The 17,848-nt window shown below is 37.9% G+C and overlaps 2 protein-coding genes across 3 annotated transcripts; one reads left to right on the top strand and one right to left on the bottom strand.

The window, feature by feature from the left end:
* Nucleotides 1-204: 204 nt before the first annotated feature.
* On the bottom strand, nt 205-3,731 carry ten1 (TEN1 subunit of CST complex). The gene is made up of 3 exons (XM_060868664.1): nt 3,535-3,731; nt 997-1,154; nt 205-917 (listed from the first exon to the last, which is right to left on the bottom strand). Exons 1-3 carry the CDS (start codon nt 3,621-3,623, stop codon nt 784-786), a joined length of 381 nt encoding a protein of 126 aa, XP_060724647.1. The 5' UTR covers nt 3,624-3,731; the 3' UTR covers nt 205-783.
* Nucleotides 3,732-3,815: 84 nt separating this feature from the next.
* acox1 (acyl-CoA oxidase 1, palmitoyl) lies at nt 3,816-17,423 on the top strand. 2 transcript variants are annotated; one of them, XM_060868662.1, is made up of 14 exons: nt 3,816-4,060; nt 5,673-5,832; nt 9,377-9,537; nt 10,194-10,301; nt 10,605-10,724; nt 10,967-11,082; nt 11,258-11,427; nt 11,816-11,978; nt 12,357-12,547; nt 12,688-12,864; nt 13,161-13,266; nt 13,879-14,022; nt 14,879-15,085; nt 16,040-17,423. In XM_060868662.1, the coding sequence occupies exons 1-14, from the start codon at nt 3,952-3,954 to the stop codon at nt 16,088-16,090; spliced, it is 1,983 nt and encodes a 660-aa protein (XP_060724645.1). In that variant the 5' UTR covers nt 3,816-3,951; the 3' UTR covers nt 16,091-17,423. The 2 variants fall into 2 exon arrangements, with proteins under 2 accessions (XP_060724645.1, XP_060724646.1); XM_060868663.1 differs by lacking the exon at nt 9,377-9,537 and adding an exon at nt 7,554-7,714.
* Nucleotides 17,424-17,848: the final 425 nt, after the last annotated feature.

Genomic DNA, 17,848 nt, shown 5'->3' with positions numbered 1-17,848 from the left:
TTCCTGTTGAATCCTGTAATCAGGGAAAACCTGCTGGACATAATGCCGTATCTGCAAGTAACGATAAATATGAGATTGAGAAAGACCATATCTGCCAAGAAACTGATCAAATGAGGAAAAGCAACCATGTGAATATAATCTGTTAAACATAGAAAGACCTTTCTTGTTCCACAGCTGGTTCCATCACTCAAAGCGGGTACAAAGTTATGATTCTAATGATATACAGTTTTATTGATTTTACATATATGCATACAAACAATACACACAAACTGGAAAATGTGACTTTTACACAACTGTACATAAGACATTTTTATACAGGATTTATACCTGACCCAGTATCGTTTTAGCTGGATAAATAAGAAGAAACCTTTATTTGTCGCATATACATTAAAACACAGTGAAATACTTTTCTTCACATATCCCAGTTTAGGAAGTTGGTGTCATAGTGACTTAACTCCTTAAGTTAAATCTAGAATTACACCTAAAGTCATTACTTTCAAGGTTACCACTTTCATTTATTATTTATTTTTATTTTGCATAAGTTTCATCAAGTCATTATCATATCAGCACTAAATATTTGTTCTAATATCACACCAAAGATGCTTAAGGATTAATTGACATTTTCAAAATATTATTTGTTACCATTAATAATTTCTTATGCATGAGCATTTTATGATTTTATACAACCTTAATGTGTCTAATGGAAATGCTAATAATTATATTTTAACAATGTCATTATCAAGACACAGTCTGATCTTCCCTACTGTGAGATATGCTTCTGTGTTACTGTGCACCACCTTCATCATTTCGTTCCCTAAAAAATGTCCTCTGTTCCTTTATGGCCTTCTGTAGCAGCGCGACATCGACACCGTCCACACAATTAAAGACCCTTGCACGCACAATGGCTTCACCGTGGCCTAAAACAAAAATTTGATGATGAGCAGAACTGTTGAGTCATTTGTTTACGTAATGAGCGTAAATGATAATACAACCTACCCTCTGACTTTTCAATCTCTCCAAGTACAGTGTATTGAGCCCCAATTATTGAATCAAATGGCTCAACAAAGGAGGTCTGGATCGACACCTGGTACTGCACCGATGCATGATTGGATGTAAGAATGGCTTTGGACTCCTCTGGTAGATAATCTGTAAGTCTATGGGTAGAAAATTATATAAAATATCTTATAAAGATATAAAAATGATCACATGGAGGCATTTTCGGCATTCTTCCAGCACTGATCAACTTTTTCAGTTATCGTTAATGTTTACCAGATTTCTTGGAGTTGGTGAGAATCATGATTTAAAAATCTGGTCCTGGAACTCCCTCTGTCCTGAACCTTTTCCCTGATCTCATACACTCACCTTAAGTCAGGAAGGGCTGTTAATTAGCCGATTAGTTGGATCCGGTATGTTAGACTAGGGGAAAAAGTGTGAAGGACATAACTTCAGGACATGGATTGGGAATCTGTGATTTAATCAAATGGACAAATGGAATTCCATGGACGAGCAGCTGTATCCAGCCTTACATCACCAAGTGCAATGTTAAAGCGGGACACCACTGAACTTTAGAGCAGTGGAGACGTTTGGCAATATAATGTATACAGTATTATTCCTTCATTTATCCTCAGTAACTACTTTACCCTGATCAGGAGAATCATTCTGGATCTGGAGCCTTTCCTGGGAACACTGGATACGAGGTGGTAGAATATACCTTCAGTGGGATGCCATACTCTCTCACTCACTCTCACTCATTTTCTACCGCTTATCCGAACTACCTCGGGTCACGGGGAGCCTGTGCCTATCTCAGGCGTCATCGGGCATCAAGGCAGGATACACCCTGGACGGAGTGCCAACCCATCGCAGGGCACACACACTCTCATTCACTCACGCACTCACACACTACGGACAATTTTCCAGAGATGCCAATCAACCTACCATGCATGTCTTTGGACCGGGGGAGGAAACCGGAGTACCCGGAGGAAACCCCCGAGGCACGGGGAGAACATGCAAACTCCACACACAAGGCGGAGGTGGGAATCGAACCCCCAACCCTGGAGGTGTGAGGCGAACGTGCTAACCACTAAGCCACCGTGCCCCCTGGATGCCATACTATTACATCACATTTTTCATAAAAAGCATTTCTTGAATTTTCTTCATTCATTTTTTTTGGAACTGCTTGTTTGTTAAATCTGTAAAAACCTTTAGGCTTTTATCTTTAAAGAGTATTTATGAACATTTCAGTTTATTCATCTAAAAGCGCATAAAAATACACCATATGCCAGAAAAGTATATAGACACCCCCTTTATAACTGAGTTCAGGGTTTCAGCCACACTTATTCATCGCATAACAGGTGCACTAAAGCAAGCACACAGCCATGCAATCTCCAAAGAAAAAGCACTGGCAGTAGAATGGGTCATCCTAAAGGGCTGAGTGACTTTAAACATGGCAGACTCATGATGCCATCTGTGTCATGTCTGTTTATGAAATATCTGTGGTGCTACATCTGCCCTAGTCAACTGTAAAAGCTTTTACTGTGAAATGGAAGTGTACTGGATCAACAACAGCTTTTCCCTGAAGCATTAGAGCAAACTCATAGAGTGGAGCAGCCAAGTACGTGTGAAAATGTTCTTTTCTGTTGAGTCAATCATTATAGAGATCCAGTCTGCCTCGGGAAGCAACATCAAAGTGTCAGGAGCTTCATGAAATGGGTTTTCATAACCAAGCAGCTGCACATAAGCATAAGTTCACTATGCTCAATAGCAAGTGTTCACTGGAGTGTTGTATAGCACACCACCACTAGACTCTAGAGCAGTGTAATCACGTTCTCTAGAGTGAAGTATCGTACTCTACTACCTGGCAATCTGATGGACGAATTTGGGTTTGGCGTAATGCCAGGAGAAACTGCTCCAACAGTGTTGTTTGATGGAGAAGAAATAGTATTCTGTGTTTAGGTAAGGCTGCTTCATTCCAGTGAAGATTTATGTTAATGCTACTTCAAACAATGCCATAAAAACGACCTTTTCCTCTTCTATTATGACTGTGTCCCTGTGTAAAAATCAAGGTCCATAAACACACAGTTTGTCATGTTTGCGGTGGAGGAACTCCATGACCAAGTCCGTGCCGTGACCCTTAAACCCACCGAACACTTTTAGGAACGAACTGGATGTCTAACATCAGTACCTGGCCACATATGAACTCTTTTGGCTGAATGAGCACAAATATCCACAAACACGGTCCAAAGTCTTGAAAGCCTTGTGAGAGGAGTTGGAGTTTATATGTGTTAAAGTTGCAAAAGGGGTTATTTTATATTATTAAATCTACAATTTGGTATAGCTCCATAAATTAACAGCAATACATCAGCTTTTCTATGAAAACTGCCCTAAGTGTAAAGATATACAAGTTTGCACAACTCAGCACAAACATGGCCATAGTTACAATATCGTGCGTCATGATCTCTTCAAGTATCGTGACGGTATCTGTTTGATCATATCGTCCAGCCCTAACCAGTCTGTTATTAAATAGAGATAAAGTACCTGCCAAATGTCCTTATAGAGGCTCCATCTTTTACCAGATCTGAATTGATTTCCCAGGGGAAGTGAAAAACCGCCGCTGAGGGAAGCATTACTGCATTAAAAGTGGTTTGGTTAAACTTTATTTAGCCGAGATTGCTAATTATTTCTCAATAACACATTATACAGACTCATCAAAATAACAGCATGTTTGAACTGAAGCTGCAGGACCCAAACTTCCGCCCCATTTATCCTAGGATTCCTATTGGTTGAAAAAAAACTCACGTCAAAACACGTGTTCCGGAAGCGAAGTTCACGTATGTTTCTAGGCCAGAGTTGAAAGATTATACAATACGTTATTCTCCAAATAACGTTCAGCTGTGTTTGTGTGAACGTCCTCAGCTTTTTCTGATCAAGAGAAAAGCAACAGAATTTGCAAGAATGAATCCTGACCTTCGTCGAGAAAGAGAAAATGCTACGTTCGAGTCGGAAATCCTTACAAACATATTGGACGGAAGTGTAGAGAAGACCCGAAGGAGAAGAGAAATAGGTCGGATTTACAAGCCATGGGCTGAATATTAATCAGCTTTCCTTTGCTTTAAAGTGTAGAGATATAGTTGTTAAATCGTATTAATTAATATTCAACTACACTAAGCAGCACTGTGATGTTATTGTGTTGGACAGTTAATTTGCTGTATTTTGGAGGCTGCATGTGTTTTATTGTGTAAAAACTATTTGCAACAAATTCTACATAAGTACTTTGTGCTCTGTATGTTTTACCTTTTTAATGCCTTGAGATGGGAAAAGAAACCTCTTCATCACTCTTGTTAATAATGAGTGTTAACTACTAATAATTAATAATAAGTTCACTTTTTCAATTAACCTTTTTTTCATCTGTCTCTTTAGTTTATTATTTTTAACCCATCCACAATATTCCAAAGCAATTCAGTTGTTTCTGTTCATCCTGCCTGGATCAAGCATTTACTAAGCATGAATGAATGAATAAATAAATACCTGCTGTTTGTTTACATCAGGAAAATGTGGTCTTTGACCTAATGTTTATTTCGGTTAAGAAGAAAAGTCAGCTTATGGATATTTGTTGCGTCCCACAGCACTCCCATCCCCGATGTATGTCTTCGGTGGCATGTGAAACTGTTAAAAGATTAGTAATAAAACCTATATTTTATAATTGTGATGTGGTAGCTCAGTGGTTAATGTGTTAAACTAATGATCGAAAGATCACCGGTTTGAATCCCAGGACCACCAGTCTGCCCCCCTGAGCAAGGCCCTTAACCATCAATTGCTCAGTTGTATAAATTGAAATAAAAATGTAAGTCACTCTGCATAATTGTGTCTGCTAAATGCTGCGCATGAAATGTAATCTGAAGTATATGGTGGATATTCTAAGTCCATGCACGTATACTGTGTGTTTGTATAACACACTGATCACTATAACATTAAAACCACTGACAGGTGAAGTAAACAGTATTGATTATATTGTTATAGTGTCACTTGTCAAGGGGTGGGGTTTAATAAGCAGGTAAACATAAAGAAAACATGATTCATCAGACCAGGTCATGTTCTTCTGTTGCTCTGTGGTCCAGTTTTGATGCTTACATGGTCATTATCACTTTTTCAGTGGTGTGATGTGATGCACTTTGTATTCTGACACTTTTCTATCATAGTCAGCATGAACTTTTTCAGACGTTTTTGCTACACTAGCTCTTCTGCGGGATCAGACCAGAGGAACTAAACTTCACTCACGTGCATCTTGTCAGATGTGTTCAGATCCATGCATGCATACATTCCCCAACTATACTTCTTCCAACTCCATTAAATGATCGTTCACTTGCCTGCCAACTTTTGACATGTGCCGCTGTAATAAGATAAAGTTATTCACTTTACCTGTCAGTGTTTTTAGCTGATTAGTGTACATGATAATAATATAAGTGAACTCGTAGTATGACACTAAAGGTAGCAATATTCAAATGCTGAAGCCACTTTGGCCCTTTGTGGATAATATTAGACACCATGAATGTAAATATTTTAGTCGCTTTGTATTATTCATAAGATTGTGGTCCTAAAATTTAAAGAATATTTGACACGTGTTGCTTGTTTATTGTTTACTGTTGTTTATATGCTGCTCTGTCATTGTGCTACAGAAACTCTGGTGATTAATGACCCTGACTTCCAGCAAGAAGACCCGAACTTCCTGTCCCGCAGTGAGCGCTATGATGCGGCGTTGAAGAAGAGCGTCCAGATGTTTTCAAAGATCCGAGATTTTGGCATCTCTGATCCTGAGGAGATATACTTCTATAAGAGGTACTGAGAGATTTCTGAGTCTGAGTCTTTTTTTCCCTTACTGCAGACTGTCTCTCATTTCTATCTGCATGACATCTGTTTTTTCCCCTCGAGTGTACAGTATATGCGAAAAAAAAGTTTCGCCGTTTTCAGGTGCGGCATTAACTACACCTAAAGTTACACCTAGACATGATTTTAAGCTATAACTTAAAGAATCCACTTTGCAGTCCTCATCACTGTATTGCATCCAAAAATATCATGTATGTATATGTATGTATCAGAATACAATCCTTTATTTATTCCTGCGTATTCAGGCCATGTGTGATGGTGCCATGGAAAAAATATGTAGACTGTAGGTAGTAGGAAGAACCCTGAACAGTCTCCTTAGCTCAGCAGTGGGAATCATTACATAGCCCAGAAATACATAAATTGTAGATAAAGGGGAAAAAGTTTGTTCTAGATTATCTGAGCAGGAACTTGTAGGCCAAGATAGAAAGCCAGCGATTGCAGTGGATTGAGAGAAAATTATTATTATTATTAGTAGTAGTAGTAGTAGTAGTAGTAGTAGTAGTAGTATGAACAATTGAGTTTTCCCCATAATAGATCTAACACGTGCCAGATCCTGGGATCCTTTACAAGGATGATTACTTTGTTGCATGAGTTGCATTTTAATAGGTACTCATACTAGTATTTATGATGTGTGATGTGATATGAGATTATTTTTGCCAGAGTGAATATTAGGATCCCACATAATTTGTTTATTTCAAAGTACACTTTGATTTTTATTCGTTTTAATATTGTCTCTAGCAGTTGATTTTTAAAATTGCCCTTGCAGGTTTTTGGCCACGTCCCAAACCTACGTGAGTGAGAGGGTACAGTAGTACAATCAGAACAGAGTATGTATTGAGAATAAACCTATGCTCAATGGTTTTTAGATTTTATTCATTGTGTGCATAGTTCATTACAAAAGATTGAATTATGGAGATGTATATGTCTCCAAAAAGGCGTTTCTCTTTAAGGCCTCATGAAGACATGACAAGGCAGAGAAAAAATTGCATCCCTTTTGTAGCTTTGAGCATCTCTTGTTGCACTGAATCATTTGAAAGACTCTTTTATCTGAAGCATTTAGGAAGCCAAGAATGATCATTCAGTTGATTGGGTTGATCAAGCGCTTGTGTCTTTCTCAGGCAAAATGACAAAACCAACCACAAAGCTTTTTCAAACACATTTTAAAATTCATTTATCCATATTAAATCAGGATGATATTGATATTGTTTGCGCTTAAAACTGTCAATATACGTAAAGTTGCTTAAAAAAGACGTTGCCTTGTTCTTTGTTAAAGACAAAAACATCAAAATATATACAAGACTAAGCAAATAGCGACTGTTGAAACGCCAACTGTACAGTCGCATCATCAAAACGCAGAAGAGCATTTCTTAATGCAGAAGTCATTAATAACAGCAAATTGTAATATATATTTGTGTATGTATTTACCGCGCATGATCAGTCTTATGCAGTTTTATCATTATTATACTTACTGAGTTGTGTAGGTCAATACAGAGTTCAGACTTATACGCAATTATGCAACTTAAGGCAGTTAGATAATGCATGCATATCAGATAAACACATCAGACCCTTTGCTCTAGAGTTATAAATCTTATACCAGCAATACTGATGCAGAATCATTTAAATGGGGCAAAGAAAATGTATAGTGTAGCTAAGATGTGCGTACATTCCTGCAGAGTGGCTAAAAAAGCCCCCAATGAGGCTTTCGGTCTCCATTACGTGATGTTCATCCCTACACTGTCCAACCTGTGCACCCCTGAGCAGCGTGACAAATGGCTGCCACTGGCCAGTTCATTCAAAGTGGTCGGCACATACGCCCAGACCGAGATGGGGCACGGTCAGTCATTCTCATTCTTATGGAATCATGGAATATGTGCATGCAGATTCACAGGGTGTCATGAGTCTGCTATCAGAACTTGGTCTTATTTCATCACAACTAATAATAATCATATGTTTGAAATATAGATTTTTATTTGTTGTGATGGTGCCTGTTTTACTAAGAGTGCAACATGACTCTTTTTTTTAAAAAGTTTTTTATTTAGCCCTAATGTAGTACAGGGTTTTTAGCAAACCTTATATATTGTGTATCATAGAATATGTATGTCTTTGAGAATTGTGAAGATATTTGTGATCATCGTACTCACCCCTAATCCTAACAGTAACTCAACAAACATAAATAAATAAACCTATTAGCCCTAAAATATGGAAGTGCATAATGTGCTAAATCTGTTCATGGAACCAAAACAGTCCATGACAGTAAACGGAAAAGTTTTGGCACCCATTGGCAAATGACATTCTATTAATTAACACATTTTCTGCAGCAATATTAATAATAATATTTTCTGTTGTAGAAGGCATATCATATTTGATGAACTTAAAAAAACAGATTTGGCCCGTGTTGCCCAAACCTTTGCAGACCACTGTATGCATACCATCTTAAAACTGTATTAGTTGATCTAAAACCTGGGGGAATAAGCGCAGGCAGGTCCTGGTAGCAGACTTTTCTCTGCATCACTGCGGTCCAAAGTATGACTGAGTAAAGGCCTTGACCCTTGACAGCAGTCTTAGTGGCCTGTGTGGGTGTTTGACAGCATTCCCTCATGTGCTTGAGAGAGAAAGTCTTTTAAAAGAAATAAACAAAAACCTTTGTCTATAGAATTTGTAGAATCGAATCTCTTTTCCTTCAGGTACTTCAGTCAGGGCTTCTACAGTAGCTCCATCTTTTTTTCTTTTTCTTTCTTTCTTTTTTCTTTGCATGTCTGGCTGATGACCATGAACTTGGGGCCTAAGTGCATGGTTGATGATTTAATTTGACTTACCTGCTTTCTTTCTGTAAAGATTTCTGGCCTCTGTGCTGATTCCAAAACGAAAAATCGACTTTGTTATAACTTTTTATTTAAATTCCCTCTCATTTCAAACCTAATCCATCAGTCGTTACAGGTGTGGTTTGATGAGCTGCAAGGTGAATGTTGCTTATGAGTAAAGGAAGTCTGCCTCAAACAAAAAATCTGCCTCACACAAACAAATGGTTATAATTTTTTTGTTTTTTGTTTTTTTTGTTTTCTAAAGCAGTTTACATGTGGGACAGAATTCAAGCACAGAGACATCTTTCCTAAATTGTGCATGTGATTATCTATGATGTTTTTAAAATGTTGAATGCTTTCGCTTTGTCTAGTCAAATCCATTTATTTCCTAATGATTATCTGTATAATATCTTTATTTATTGATTCACCTAAATGACACTAGTAATAATGAAATGTTGTGGAAGTGATGGTTAATTAACCCCAAGATTCAAGATTTGTTTTTCTCTCCATATTTCTTCACCCCTCACACTAACCATTCCTTATTCTTGTCTTTGTCCCTATCCAACCTGCTTACTCATATTCTTTCACTACACATTACACTCCCATTGCCAACACCCTCCTTTTCATCTTTAATTCCTGGCTGGCTCTACAAAAACCTCTCCATCTTGCTTTAACCCTTTGACCTGCGACCGCAGATGCGTACACAATGGACGCTCAGAACCACTGGACCTTCACCTGGGCATGTTTCTGACCACGCTTCTGAACCAGGCCTCGCCAAATCAGCTGGACACCCTCTTCACGCCCGCATGGAACCTGGAGATTATCGGCACCTATGCCCAGACAGAGCTCGGGCACGGTACATTCACATTTACGGGGATTAGATGTCTAGACATAAAGCACGTTTTTCTAGTGCGGAGACCAGGGAAAATGTGATGGGGAAAATAATTAGTATTTCTCTACTTGGTGTAAATTTCAGCAGTTTTGATATTGGGGTGAAACCGAATATTCTATATTCCTGACAATAATCAGATCATGTCCAGCATCTAATTCTAACCCATAACACCTCATCTCTTTTTCTCAGAGTTTTTACAAATCCTTCTATCAGAAAAGGGGGGGTTCTTTTGGGGTTAGATCAGACCACATTACAGCTGTCAAACATCTACTAGACCCACTAGCTGTTTAAATAACTTCGAGATACAAATGAAAAATAAATTGGCGATTTTTTTTTTTCTTCTAAATTACCCCAAAGGTAGTCAGATCAGTTAAATGAGTAGGAATTATGACTAGCTTCAAGCTTATAAGCTTCTGAGACATCAACTACATTTCGATTATAGGTTATAAGTTTAATTCTTCCTCAGCTTCTGTATGTTGTCATATTTTATACTTTGGACCGCAAGCTAAAGAATTTGACATCCTCTGTTTCTTCTCAATAACAAATTTGTTTGTGTTGTAAAGTTTAACCTTCAGTTCCACTGCGTTTGTCCTGTATGAGCTCATATCCATGCTCTTCAGGAACACACATCCGTGGACTCGAGACCACCGCGACCTACGACCCCTCCACGCAGGAGTTCGTTCTGAACAGCCCCACGGTCACTTCCATCAAGTGGTGGCCAGGAGGACGTGAGTGATTTTTGTTTTTTTTTCCCCTACTGAATAATTTTACTACCAATTCATAAATTCAATAAGAATAAAAGAGAAAAAATAAAGAAAACCAGTAATTAAAAATGTATGAATACACGAGATAGAATTAACTGTACAGATGGGAAAGGGAAGGCAGTGTGTGAAAAAAGCATGTACATAAAATATATATAGTGTGGAAAACAAAAACACGTCAGTCCCTGTTCGGTAACAGCTTGCTCATGTGAAACGTGTTGTGTTCGGAAGGAGAATTAAGCATGATGTCTTTGTGCATTTGATTTGTAGTGGGCAAGACGTCCAATCACGCCATCGTGTTGGCGCAGCTGTACACACACGGCAAGTGTCACGGACTCCACGCCTTTATCGTCCCTATACGGTGTATGAAAACCCACCAGCCTCTGCCGGGTATGTTTGATTCATGCTTCTATGTTTTGACAGCTATTTATTTATTTAGAACAAGAGTCATTCGGTGGATTTTGCCAGTGTTAAAGAATCTGTTAATTCTAAGGGTTAGATACGACCAGCTCAGATCGATTTTGGTTTGGAGCATTTATATTCCTTAAAACAGACAGAATTTAGGGGCTGTGAATATTCACTATTTGAATGACGTGTGCAAGGTTAGTGATTTGAGTCCACCATGTTTGCAGGTGTGGTTGTAGGTGACATTGGCCCCAAATTTGGCTTTGACGAGGTGGATAATGGATTTTTGAAGCTGGACAACATTCGGATCCCACGTGAGAACATGCTGATGAAGTACTCCAAGGTAAGCGGCACATGAGGATGTGAAACATATTTGTGTCTAAAGTTGTGTTTGTATGTGTGTGTGTGTGTGTGTGTGTGTATATATATATATATATATATATATATAGATATATATAGATATATATATATATATATATATATATATATATATTTATATAATGTGTGTGTGTGTGTAGGTCCACCCTGATGGCACGTACGTGAAACCCCCCAGTGATAAGCTGACCTATGGCACCATGGTGTTCATCCGTGCCATGATTGTAGGAGAGTCAGCCATCGCTCTGTCCAAATCCTGCACCATCGCCATCCGCTACAGTGCCGTCCGGCATCAGTCGGAGCTACGAGCTGGGTGAGAGATCAAATCTCTCACCTCATATACTACAGAAATTTGCTAATGCTTTTTTATGAATAAACATGGACTTTTTATCCATTTATAGTTAGGATTAATATTGTGAAACATCTCTGAGACCAATTAGTCACTCATATTGCTTACATTCTAACAGCTGTAAACCTTTGTTACCTTTCCACTTACCTTCTCTTATGTCTAAATCACTTTCATTTTCATTTCAAGTCTTCACCTTTGTCAGTGAACACACGTCCTTTTTTCTTTGGAAAATTATTAGGAATTATTTGTTCCACGTTTGCCGTTAGCAGTTACTATTTAAACAGTTCCTCACATTCAATTATTAATAGTCTAGTATGAGCTCATATTGTTTACTGGTGTCTTCTACACTCAGAGAGCCTGAACCACAGATCTTGGACTACCAGGCTCAGCAGTATAAACTCTTCCCCCTGCTAGCAACGGCCTACGCCTTCACCTTTGTGGGCCAGTACATGAAGAACATGTATAATCGCATCACTGGAGACATCAACCAGGGAGACTTTAGCGAGCTTCCTGAGGTACGAGGATGAGGTTCAGTCAACAGGGTGCAGTTACAGTAATCTTTTTAATAATACACAGTCAAGGAATTATAAGTGCAACTTTACAGGAGATTTTAATGTCCTGATTATGTCCTTGTAAGGTGGCTAATAACATGCTATATTATAAACCTGAAGTAAATTGCAGTTTTAATGATTCAATCATTAATACTAGATGAAATATAAAATGATGCATTTTTTAAAAAACAGAACAATCATTGCATTAACTGTAGAAAATCTTGTGGTGTTTTTTGTGTCCGTGTTTTCTATCTATATGATAATTCTGACTGCTATATCGGATGTGTTACCTCGTAACAATTAGCTAACTTTAATATCTCTCTCTGTCTCTCTCTCTCTCAGCTCCATGCTCTAGCTGCAGGTTTGAAAGCTTTCACTACCTGGACTGTGAATGCAGGGATTGAAGTGTGTCGGATGGCATGCGGAGGTCACGGTTACTCTCGAAGCAGCGGTCTGCCGGACATCTACGTCACCTTTACGGCCACGTGCACCTACGAGGGCGAGAACACCGTCATGATGTTGCAGACGGCCCGGTACACACACCCTACATATTGCAGATATCTGCTACAAACCTCTGACGTGAATTTTTCACATTCTTTGTCCCTGTGCATAATTTCAAGTGATATAACAAGTGTAACAGTTTCCTGTGTTTGTGGTTATTTCTGCGGTTCAGGTACCTGGTGAAGAGCTACAGACAAGTGCGTGATGGAAAGCAGCTGAGTGGCATCGTCTCGTACTTGAACGACGCTCACCAGCGTATTCAGCCTCAACCCACTGGGTCCAGACCCACAGTCATCAACATCAACGACCTGCAGAGCCTTGTGGAGGCATACAAACTCCGTGCTGCCCAGTGGGTCACATACACAGAGCGCTGCTTTACTAAATATCATAGTTGTGCAGAATTTGTCCCTCTCCAGTGCTGCCAAAAATTAATGATCACAATAAAAAAGCTTTATAAATAAACCACAGGGACTAGCACCAGATCTTTACCGAGGGAAAGTCTCAGGTTGGGGTTTATTGCTTCAGGAGTTCAGCAAGAGATCAAGAAGAACTTTGATTTTAAAGATTTAAAGAATGCCATTTCTTAAGATTCTTCTATCAGCATGTTCTTTTAACCCAACCTGTTGCATATGTATTTGATCTTAGCCTGGTGGAAACGGCAGCGAAAAGCCTTCAGACAGAGCTCCAGCGCAGCAAGAGCCAAGAGGACGCATGGAACAACAGCTCCTTAGAGCTCCTCCGAGCCTCTGACGTACGACTCTGACACTTTCTTCAGTTTGAGTTTGACACCTTTGTGAAAATCTGGTGGAATTATTATATTATGTTATCCGAATGATTTATATACTTGTGTACCTGATCCCAGCCTGCACCACAATGACTCCAGTTTGAGTTCATTTTTGAGCAGAAATCGGGGAAGTTCTGCTATAAATTTCATTAATAATTGATAAACTGATATAAAATGAACGACATTGTATCGCTGCAGGTCTGATATAAAATGAGTCAGGACTCGTGTGTTTTCCCCTCTGAAAAAGTACAAACTCTTAAAAGCTCTGAGTCTCTACTTTCATATGAGCTTCATATCAATCCCCACTGTAGAGTGTGACATGATGAAAACATTCAATGCTGAACCCAGACACAACAAAACAGCCACAGGTTTTATTTTTTAGCCTCCGATTGAGTCATCATGAATTTGATGCTTTTATCATGGAGACATAGTGTAGCTTTCTACCAGGATGTGGTTGCTTTTTAAAGCTTTATCAAACCACTCTGGATTTTTTTTTTCAGTAATTCCAGTGTTTGTGGTTGTCTGTGCATTTGTTTTGAAGATTGTTTTGTCTCACTGTGTGTTTGTCTTTGTGTTTAGGCCCACTGTCACTTTGTAGTGGTGAAGATGTTTGCTGCTAAGCTGAGTGAGATCAGTAACACATCTATCTACTCCGTCCTCAGCACTCTCGCTCTGCTCTATGCCCTGCATGGCATTTCCAACAACTCGGGAGACTTTTTGCAGGTTTAACACACTCGCGCGCACACACATTTATAAAACATTAAATGTATTCCTTAACAACACTTTAACCTGCGTCAACTCATTGGAGCCATGCGACTGACGACAACTCACACATGACACAATGTTCTTAGGAATATATTAATAGTAACATTAAGTAATTTGGGAGGGGCTTTCATTGAGCGTGACTGGGAAGTGAGTCATTTTTCTTGCTTATAACTGCTTATAACGGAAGACTGTCTCACAGCATTTGAGATATCTTGGTATAATGTGAGTTGTTCTTTTACAAAATTTAAGCAAATGTGGAACTTTTAATGATGATAGTCTGGATTATTGTATATATAGTTAATAGAGGGGGTTTGTGGGAAAGCGTGGTGAACAGAGGTGCACTGATGGGCTGACATACCATGCACTCACGCTCTATATCGCATCATGTCTACACATTGACGATGCCGTGAATCAAGCAGGTGAATGAACAATGAACAAGTATCATAAAAGTGCTGATATGCTGCAGGTTTAAAGAGCTCACTTTTATTGATCCCCTTCTTGTCTGTTCATTCATGACTATTACATTTTCTGGCTCTGTGGTGAACATGTTCATGTTACATGGGTGAAAATATAAATGCAAACACAATACCCAGATATGTGCACAGTTTTGCATACACTGTATAAACATACATTATAAACCAGGCTTTTGTACTTAATCTAAAGAAGCAATTATTTACACAGCAAACTTTATATTTAACATTAGAGCACTATACGTTGCTATAGGTACATATACCACACTCAAAGCCCAATGTGGAAATCTCATGTACAGTGAGCTATACTGAAATCTTTTTTCTGTCGCATGTGCATTTTCTAGGCTGGTTTACTGACCGTTCCTCAGCTGGCTCAGATCACTCAGAGGATTAAGACCCTGATGGCTGAGATCCGTCCAAACGCTGTGGCTCTGGTGGATGCCTTCGACTACCGTGACGACATGCTTAACTCGGCGCTAGGCCGCTACGACGGGAACGTCTACGAGAGCATGTTCGATTGGGCCAAGAAATCTCCGCTCAACCGTACGGAGGTAAATCAACAATATATACATATACTATTGATTTGCTTTATTCTCTGTCATTGCTTAACAGGATAAGAATGAGCTCTCTTCATATACTGGCATATATTTTGTAATATGGAATATACTCCAACATCCTAAACCTGAACAATGCAGTTTATTGTAACCTGGAATAACCTCAAAGCAACTTGAAGCATTTTATTACTTTAGGTCATGTAAATAATTACGCATTTACTCAGCTGGTGGAGGCAAAGTACACTACACCATGACGTAGCTATGAGGGATATGAAAGAAATATCAAATATAAGGCATATTTTTGATGCAAAATGCTTGTTCACAGACAAATACGTTGATACTGCAAAATAAAAAAAAATCTATTTTAAAATGCTTAACAAATAAATGTTTGAAAATTTGGCAATTGGAAACTGGAAACAATTTGCTTCCAGTCATATGTTATCTACAATATCTCAAAAAAAGCATCTTGTGACATTTTCTCGATTTATTTAGTTCTTCAGTATAGGGAAGTCTTCAGGATCGAGGGCTTTATCCATTATTTCTCTCGGTAACATGACAAACTGGTCTTTATTGTCTTTTTAACTTTGAGAAAGTAAAAAAAAGAAAAGACCGGTGAGGAAACAATAAAACTATAAGGCTTTACTGTAAGTGATAACAGGAACCAAACTAAAATACAAGCATTATATACAATTGTAAATGGTTAAAACATGCAACAAGCCATTTCTTAACACACAAAATCACTGTGTTGATTATTTTCTTGTAACAGCAAGCCCTGTCACATTTTCTTCCCTACTTCATAAACAAAGTACTGATTATCCATCTTGTACATTCTGCACAGTTTGTTTAATGACTTGTAAATTATCATGTCAGATTTCCTAATTTAGTAGTTTTCTGACTACATGAAATCACAACCGTTCACACCCCTCTTTTATTCTCTCTTCTTCACTTTAGGTCCATGAATCATATTACAAGTACATGAAACCTCTGCAGTCCAAACTGTAAGCGTGAAGCTGGCACGTCTCTTCAGCTATGATTTAAGGGCACTTATTTCTAACTGGAGAATAACCTCTCAATCACGTAAAATTCATCTGATAGATTCTCTGCAGTTATAGACCACATGAATCAGTTGTTACTCTTTGATCCGTTTTTTTGTTGTTGTTTTTTTTTGTTTTTTTCCATTTTAATTCTTTAATCTGAAGTGATTTAGAAGTCATGAAGTTTGTTGTAGCTTGGTGGCATTTCCGGGATATAAATTCAGAACCAACCCATCACTACAGTAGAAACATAACCGATAAGCTATTACTGATGTACATTGTAGGTAACATGCTAATATAGATGGTGCTGTTGGTCCCAGGTCAGTACGTGATAAAAATGAGTATTGCATTATATGAGGAGTCTGTTCATGTTCGTTATTGATTTTGATTTGCGCTATTAATTTACCCCCACTGTTTTGGTGTCCAGATCTGTGTTCAATATGTTTTATATGTGTTTTTTAATTGCACATCATGTTTTTGGCTCATTTTGTGAATGAAAGGTGATAGAAAGGTCTTTCATTTGATATTAGCATTAATATATTGAGTGAAATATGAGCAAAATGAATTACAGCCTGTACTGAGGAGACTCTAGGAGCATTTACTGTATTATGATGTAAAGTTTGTAATTTTTTGTCAATTGTAAAAATTCCCAGCAGTGCTTATACTCCTGTGAGTTACTAGATTTCACATTAACGTGTCCGTTTTCCTGATTTCAGAAAAGATTTTTAATGCGAAATTATGTATGTGGAATTTCCAGCAATAGAAATTGCTAAAATTATTTGAAAACGCAAGAAGAAACTAAATGCAAGATCAGAAGCAGTACAAATCGACAATGAGCCTGCTTCGTACATAAAAGCACTTAATACAACGTGTTGTGTAATAATATTATTCTCTAACCAGACACAAGTTAGGTGGATGAGTCTTGAATCACTGATTGATTGTCCGGAAATTTTGGCTCTGTTTTTCAAGAAATTAGAATGTTAATATTATGGATGTTTGAGCAACTGTTGATGGCACAAATCTTTTTAGTCATCTTATAATATTTTTATTTTTTGACATGGTAGTTTGATTCATGGACATTGCATTTCTGTCTGTTGTTCTAATGAAAGCTTACTATTGTGTGAGTACGTTAGTCTTGCTTACTTTATGATTTTTGACCAATAGTTTGATTTATGCTGCAATGAATTGGTCATAAAACTACAGTCTAACTCTGGAAAATAAAATGCTAAAACAACAGAAATTTCTGAAATCAGGTGTCTTGGTTGATCACTTGATTGTCAAATAAAATATTCCCAATTCAAGCCTTTTATTTTTGTGTTATATTGTTATTTCTGTTCACACAACCTAAAAAGAAAACTCTATAATTAGACACATTGGCCCAGTAGGTGTCAGTGTTAGTGAAAATTACCAGTTTCTTAGATCAACGTATTTTCATAAATTTACATTTAGAGAATAAAATTCTGAATTATTATGTAAAGTGTAAACCAAACACTTTCCAACATCTACAGTATATCCACTTTGTTAGAATTTATAACTTTTTTTTATGCAGAGTTGTAGGAGTAAATATTTGCCCACAGAGCAAATATCTTTCTATTGTACATATAGTTTATAAAAATGTATACCTTCCTGTTACTCTTTGAATATACTCCTGCATTCAAATGGTGTTGTGTTCCTCTTTACAATATTTACCATGAACAGTCTATTTGTGGTAACAGTGAAATGAAAT

This window comes from Tachysurus vachellii, chromosome 4 (assembly GCF_030014155.1).
Source record: "Tachysurus vachellii isolate PV-2020 chromosome 4, HZAU_Pvac_v1, whole genome shotgun sequence".
NCBI lineage: Eukaryota > Metazoa > Chordata > Actinopteri > Siluriformes > Bagridae > Tachysurus > Tachysurus vachellii.
The sequence above is the reverse complement of the archived record's forward strand: the minus strand, read 5'-3'. Positions and strand labels throughout refer to the sequence as shown.

Bases quoted from the DNA above. Each gene is read 5' to 3' on its own strand.
- ten1 (XM_060868664.1), bottom strand. From the start codon at position 3,623: ATGCTTCCCTCAGCGGCGGTTTTTCACTTCCCCTGGGAAATCAATTCA. The intron at 1,155-3,534 runs GTACTTTATCTC...TTCTACCCATAG, and splicing joins TCTATAAGGACATTTGGCAG to ACTTACAGATTATCTACCAG. The intron at 918-996 runs GTAGGTTGTATT...TTTTTGTTTTAG, and splicing joins AGAGATTGAAAAGTCAGAGG to GCCACGGTGAAGCCATTGTG.
- acox1 (XM_060868662.1), top strand. From the start codon at position 3,952: ATGAATCCTGACCTTCGTCGAGAAAGAGAAAATGCTACGTTCGAGTCG. The intron at 10,302-10,604 runs GTGAGTGATTTT...TTTGATTTGTAG, and splicing joins CAAGTGGTGGCCAGGAGGAC to TGGGCAAGACGTCCAATCAC. The intron at 12,548-12,687 runs GTACACACACCC...TCTGCGGTTCAG, and splicing joins ATGATGTTGCAGACGGCCCG to GTACCTGGTGAAGAGCTACA.